Source organism: Cervus canadensis, chromosome 7 (genome assembly GCF_019320065.1).
Source record: "Cervus canadensis isolate Bull #8, Minnesota chromosome 7, ASM1932006v1, whole genome shotgun sequence".
Taxonomy (NCBI): Eukaryota; Metazoa; Chordata; class Mammalia; order Artiodactyla; family Cervidae; genus Cervus; species Cervus canadensis.
The window spans coordinates 40,926,090-40,933,278 of record NC_057392.1 but is presented as its reverse complement, the minus strand read 5'-3'; the positions used below and the strand labels follow the sequence as shown (position 1 = coordinate 40,933,278).

The 7,189-nt window shown below is 40.1% G+C and overlaps 1 protein-coding gene across 1 annotated transcript in view; it reads left to right on the top strand.

The window, feature by feature from the left end:
* The first annotated feature begins 2,410 nt into the window (after positions 1–2,410).
* Positions 2,411–7,189, top strand: part of TMEM39A (transmembrane protein 39A) — a 29,143-nt gene continuing 24,364 nt past the window's right edge. Inside the window, exons 1-2 of the mRNA XM_043474980.1 lie at positions 2,411–2,726; positions 3,884–4,070. Of these exons, the coding sequence (XP_043330915.1) occupies positions 3,958–4,070 (113 nt within the window). The 5' untranslated portion in view covers positions 2,411–2,726; positions 3,884–3,957. The remainder of the gene's footprint in view (positions 2,727–3,883; positions 4,071–7,189) is intronic.

The window sequence follows — 7,189 nt, the reverse complement described above, 5'->3', positions numbered from 1 at the left end:
TACTACATAGATGAACACAATAAACTTCCCTTCAAAGTTAGTTTAAAGTGAATACAGTGGAAAACAAATATCCTCCCCTTCAAAGTTAGTTTAAAATGAATATAGTGGAGAACAATTATAGAAACTCTAATAAAGTAGCTTAGTTTCCACAATTACAGTTCTGTGATGATGGAAATCACTTCATTCTGTAAGGTCTTTGAAATGAAAATAAATCATATTTTCTGCAACTTTACAATGTTTATATTTGAAGTGAGAGATCAAGAGTAAGTGAGCCCTCTACACAGGAGGAATAAGGTACACATGAATTTATTTATTACTTGTTTCATTTCCTTAACTGGTAAGATTTTATTTCCAGTGGTTGCTATATGTGAATGAGTGCTAGAATTCTCCTGTGAATTAAGAAAACCACAGATCAAAAAAAAAAAAAAAAAAGAAAACCACAGATTTCTAGGCCTTTGCCATGGTCATTAATTTAAAATGCAAACACTGTAGTTTAATAAAAGACCCTCCATGTTCAAGCTCATTGTGTCTTCAAAGTCATTTCATGCTCACCATAATCTGGCTGTACAGCTTTACACTGAATTTCTCACACATGCCAAGTTCTAACCCACCTTAGAATCTCTGCCTAAGTTTTGTTTTCCATCTGGATTGTTTTTCTCTCTCATCCTGGCATCTCTGGTTCCTTCCCAACATTCAAGTTTCTGCTGAAATGGCATTCCTTCAGACAGATTCCCCTCAAAACAGCACCCTAATTTTCCACCTTACCCCCTTATTTGTCTAGTTCATAATACTTAAAAACAGTATTTTATTGATATTAAGTAAATGTGTCTCTCAGAATATAAGCTTCATGAGGGAAGTTACATATCTTATTCAGAAGCACAATGTTTGGAACATAGTAGGCACTAAATAAATAATTGCTGAATGAAAGATGAACGCTGGTGAGCCAATGGAAAGCGGCAAAGAGTTTCAGAGTAGCAAGCAGTAGTTGATATACTGAAAAGAAATGTATCATAAGCCTACAGGTGAATAAAATGAAAATATGTAATCATCTATATTGCATGAAAGAAAGCTCTGTGGTACACAAGGACAGTAAGAATACTTGGGAATATTACTAACTTTAGTGGTTCCAATATTGGTCATTCTGGCTGTAAACTCTGGGTCTGTCACTTACTAGCTGGTTAATATTAGCTAGGTTTCAACAAGTTATTTTTCTTACCTTCAGTTTTCCCTGTAAAAAACAGGAATACTATCAAAACATTGAGCTTTAAATCAAATATGTAAAGTTCTTGGTCTAGTGTCTGACACCAAACAAAAAAACCTCTCAGTAAAGGTTAATCATATACTGGATAAGGTTTTCTCTTAAGATGCTTAAAATCTGCAAAGCGAGAGATCTCACGCCAAGAGTTCCGTTGATACTCTTCTGCTAACACCAAACTATAGACAAGTTTCTGAATTCACTACTGATGTTGCCCTCTTTCTTACCTTTCTGTCGAACACTTCCTTTACTAGTAATAGGAAGTTATTCTCCCACAAACTCCCTATTCATCCTTGCTGTCTTGTCTTTTAAACCTCAAGCTCTCTGTGAAGATTTTCTTGGGACTGACACCACCACCACTGCACAGAACTTATTAACCTGTCTTGCCTGTTATCTGGACCTTGGACATACTTTTTATGTTACATTTATTGTAATAAAATTGTAATTTTCCTGGTGTCTTGTCTCTTCCACTAGACTGTGAGCCCTTTGCGGTATTCACTTTTGTAACTCCAGCATTCATTTAGTACTTTTCTCAACATACAAGAAGCGCAGGACTGGCTGCTGAAGCACAACTGCGTCTTGATCGCCTTTGCTAAGCGTTGACTTTAAATGACATCTCCTAACCTTCCCCGGGGGCTTCCCTGGTGGCTCAGACCGTAAAGCGTCTGCCCGCAATGCGCGAGACCAGGGTTCGACCCCCAGGTCAGGAAGATCCCCTGGAGAAAGAAATGGCAACCCACTCCAGTGCTCTTGCCTAGAAAATTCCATGGATGGAGGAGCCTGGTGGGCTACAGTCCATGGGGTCGCAGACTCGGACACGACTGAGCGACTTTTCACTTCGCTTCACTTTTCACAACCTTCCCCATCTGTAAAAAGGGAATTGATAATTTGAACACGGTTGTTACTAGGAGTCCATGAGATAATAACAGGAAGGACCCTAGCATGCTGTCCGCAAATCGTCGGGGCTTGGTGACCGAGGCTCAGGGAGGAAATACTTTCTTCATCGCTGGCTGGGGAAGGAGAGATCGCGAGACCCCCGGAGAAGGCGAGTTCCACTGCGCAGCTGCACGCAAGAGAGGGTAGGGTGCTCACTCCTCGGGCTCCTGTGTAGTTCCGGGGGCCTGTTTGCCGTTCCTGGGGCGGGCGGCCGTCGCCGAGCTGACGTCATCGGCGTGCGCTGCCACGTCTGCTCAGCTCCGCGGTAATGGAGGCTGAGGATGAGTGCTGACGGGGCCGGCCTCTGCCTCTAGCTTTGGCTCTGGCTCTGACTCTGGTACTGACTTGGGGTCTGGGTCTGGCAGCCCGAAGCCGGGACACCTTTTCTCGACTCTCCGGGAGGGGACAACCCACAGACAAGCAACTGGTTTGCAGCGCCTCAACGTGGGCTGGGAGTTCTGTTGCTTGGGGTCTATCTGTAAAACCGCCGCCTCCTCCCAGGGATCCCGCCCCGCTGGCCTGGCCTCCTCCATGCGTGAGTATTTCCGAGCTGCCGCGCTGTCCGATTGTCCCGGGCCTGCTTCGGCCCTCCAGGTTGCGCGGCGGGGACCGCTTTGTCGTCCCCTCATAGAGGCCAGTCTGTTGAAGTATGTGTTCTCTCGCTGCTCACCTTCCACCACCCCATCCTCTCGCCTTCTTCCGTCCCAGTTTTTTGCTCTACACTTTTCTTTTCCTTTGCTCGTTAATTGAGCAAGGACCAGCTGCCCTTACATCCAGCGGTTTGAATGCTTTGTCTCACCTGGAGTTTGTTAGTCTGCAGCCGAGAGCTGTTAGGAATAGGGAACAGAATATCTGCTGTAACGTTTTGAAAACCAGGGTTTTTCCACGGTGTCATTCTTCAGTTTTTAAGTTGTATTGTTCAGGAAGCAGATTCTTGGTATTCATATTGACAGAACCATAATTTTTCCAGAAATTACTGAAAACAGTTTCTTTTTACTGAGGGTCTTTATGTATTACTTTTAATCCTGCAGTTTCAGTAATTTCTGAACGATTTTACATCAGTTTTTCTGGAGTGGGCATCCCCTTGATCTCTTTACAATATTTTCACTCTAACATATGGAGATAGCACTTGAACAGTTTTACTTTTAAGGAGTTAAAAGACCTTCTGATGTACTTTAACCCATCTCTGTCAGTTCTGACAACCGCCTCTGTAGGACAAGGAGTGCTTTTTTTTCCTGACGAGGAAACAGACTCAGAGGTTAAATGCCTCAGAGTCAGGTAATAAATGATAACAGCTGATCTCAGAATCTAGATACCCTGATAACATAAGCTAACATTTTGGACAGTGCTGATTCTCTTTTATTTCAAGGGCCTGAATGTGAAATACCACGTCTGTGTTGGAACTGTATATATTCAGTGAGTGTTTCTTGTAAACTGATGGTAAAATCTTTCATGTAGAACAAGTCTGCTGATGAAAGACACAAATGTGACTTCCCTAATGCTGAACAAAGCTTGGAACTTAGGCTTCTGACCCACTGTAGTCTTGAGTAGTCCTTTCATTAGAATGAAGTCAGTGATAGACATTGGGAGCATTCTTTTACATGGTCTGCTTACTCAGTTTTTCTGGTTGTTTTGTTACATTGCCTACTTTAAAGATAGCAAACTGATATTTAAATGTCTCTTTTTGTTCAGCGCTGAAACAGGCTGACAACCATTAACCTGGGTTGCAACTATAGGTGGCACTGGAAGCAGACTGGTTCCCGGACATGCCCGGTGGAAGGAGGGGCCCTAGTCGGCAGCAGCTAAGCCGTTCAGCTTTACCTTCTTTACAGACTTTGGTTGGAGGGGGCTGTGGCAATGGAACAGGCCTGAGGAACAGGTAAAGAAGAAATAAGACAAACAATTTGTAATATTCTATGATTAGTAAGGCTAATACAGAAGTCATCATACTATTCAGATATTTGCTTATCAGGATTATTTTTTGACACTGAAGTAGAAACCCTGACCCTAAAAACTGGAAGCTGAGTATTTCAGAATACTTTGGAGGTAGAAAGTTGTGATGCCCACAAAATAAGAAAAAGGCTGATTCATACTTACGGCCAGTAATCCAAATTCTAGTTGTCATCTTTTTTTTTTTAGCTATTAAAAGAAGGTGGAAGTGAATTACAGTTCAAGATGAATGTGATGATTTACTTTCTAGGATTCTTTTTCAAGGAGGGCAAATTAAAGCTATTAGTTAACATGAGATTCTAAAATTGTCATATCCCAACAGGGGTCTTAAAAATTACTTTGTTCCAAAAGTTGAAATGAATAAACTTATCAGCTCTAGCCTAAACATCTTAAGATTTGTGTCATATTGCATGAGAATAAAGAATTTTATTTTCTTAATGGAAATGTATTTCTGTTCCTAATTTTCAAAAGTTAGAATGAATTATTTTTAAAATTATCCTGAATAATTTATCAGGAGGTTCGATCATGTCGCAGTAGAAAGATGGTTTTTACTAGATTGTTTGGTCAAGATAATTTTTTTTTCCCCTATTTCCTATCTGAATAGCATTTTCTCTGGCCTGGATTCTAATGTTCACAGCTAGCAGTCAGTACTACTCTTGTCTTTTTAGGCTCTCCTGATGTTATTTGTTTACCTCTTTCTTTCTGACCTTCCACCCCAAGCTCTACTCAGTCTTCAGAGTCAGTTCTGATCTTGTCATTTCAGTGGGGCTCTCCCTGAAGTTCCAGTTTGAAGGGATTTTTCCAGTCTCTGATTCTTATTATATTAATTTTCAATCCAAATTTTGTATCTACATATGTAGACAGAGTACTTGTAATTTATTCTAGAGTAATACTTTTACTCTCCTGTTCTTGTAAATTTCCTCATTTTAAAAATGATAATACTTTCTGTTTCATAAATACTTTCTGCTTGGAAATAAATGAAGTAGTAAATTGCAGTAACTTTCAAAAACTTTACTCTGAATTTTCCAAAATTTCTACAAAGAACACATTTTTTTTTAATAAAGAAAAATTTTACAATGAGGATATGTGAAAATGCTCTTAAGGAAAGGTGCTATCCAACATAGAGACTGAGATGAAGGATGTTTCCTATTTGAAGTTCATGGCTTAATTTTACTAATATGTACTGACTACTTATTTAGTGATTCAGTGCTTTCAAATTGCCATAGAAAATTATAGCTGTGCCTATCTTGGCTTTCAGGGTTTTTGTTAGGATTGCCTTGATTCTCATTTAACATATATTTCAACTTTCCTCCTTTAACATATATTTCTTTAGCAATTAATTGGAATGGTGGGGAGAAGGACTTATTTTTCAACAGATTAGAATAAAGTGAAAAATAACAATTGCTCATGGTTTGAAGTCACTGAAACTGTTATTGAGGGATTATTTTGTGACATTTTTACCTAAAGGGGTTATTTGGGAAGAAGACAGTTTTGTGTTTCTTTTTCTTTTTTTCCCCTGATTTTATTTATTTATTATTTTTAATTGAAGGGTAATTGCTTTACAGAATTTTGTTCTTTTCTGCCAAATATCAACATAAATCAGCCATAGGTATACATATGTCCCCTCTCTTTTGAACTTCTCTCCCACTCCCTCCCCTCCCACCCCTTTAGGTTGATACAGAGCCCCTGTTTGAGTTCCCTGAGACATACAGCAAATTCCCATTGGCTATCTGTTTTACAGATGGTATTGTAAGTTTCCATGTTACTCTCTCCATACATCTCCCCCTCTCCTTCCTCCTTCTTGCTCCCCATTGTCCATAAGTCTGTTCTCTATGTCTGTTTCTTCAATGCTGCCCTGCAAATAAATTCATTGGTACTATCTTTCTAGATTCCATATATATGCATTTATATACCATATTTATCTTTCTCTTTCTGATTTACTGTGTGTGTTTCTCGATGGGAAAGAAGCAGCCTGGAATAGGTTGTTTTATAAGACATGGGGAAAGGGTATAAAAAGTGTGGATAAAACCAGTGTTAAATAGCCTACAATATAGTTTGAGGAGGTGTGTTTCTAAAGAAAAGCAATGTCCACATGTGGAGAACTCATGGAGTGTCTGTATTGAGGAGAGAAATAAGTAATTGCTTGAGTTTTGGATGATGTATTTGATTCTGCAAAGCAGAGATCAGCTGAAAAAACGTTTGCCCCGGTTAGATGTTTATGACCTGTTTGGAGAAATTAAACTTGAGAATGTCAAAAGAGCTAGTTTGGTGACACAATCAAAATTGAAATCCATCCTGTCCTGCTTTCCACCTGTGGGGAGCAGGAATTTGTTCTTGGAACTATGTGCTTAGATGATTGCCTTCTAAAGAAGGAGAATATACTGTGAACTTCTGAGTGTTCTGCCGCTGCTGCTAAGTCGCTTCAGTCGTGTTTGACTCTGTGTGACCCCATAGACGGCAGCCCACCAGCTCCCCCGTCCCTGGGAGTTTCCAGGCAAGAACACTGGAGTGGGTTGCCATTTCCTTCTCCAATTCTGAGTTTTCTAGAGATCTTTTAGTTGAGGGAGACTTACTTGAGAAGGACTAAGAGCGATTTTGTTTTGTTTTGTTCTTGCATACTTAGTTAATATCACCTGAGCATGTTCAGATGATCACTGCTTTCTCTGTCCCTTTTAGTTCTTTTTTATTCCTTTAAATTTTTCCTGACTGACCTGTTTTCTTACCTAAAATCTGCTGCCTGCTAGTTCCATAAAGGCTAGTCTTAGGTCTGCAGTGTTAACTCTTTCCTGCATACAAGGACAAAATGGAGTTCAGCATGATTCATATTGTTTGCACAGACAGTGTAGGGACAGGAAGCCACTCTTATTATTTAGAGAAACTTTTGTGTCAGTGGGGGAAACTATTTACCGGTTAAGTTCCCAGATGCCAGTCTAGTAGCCAGTCCTTTCTACAAATTGTTACACTGAACACCTGCTTTCCTCTCAAGAGTCTGGAATTTTGTTAGTGCTAGCTAAAGAGTGTTTACCAGGTGAGGCAGGCCTCCAGTAA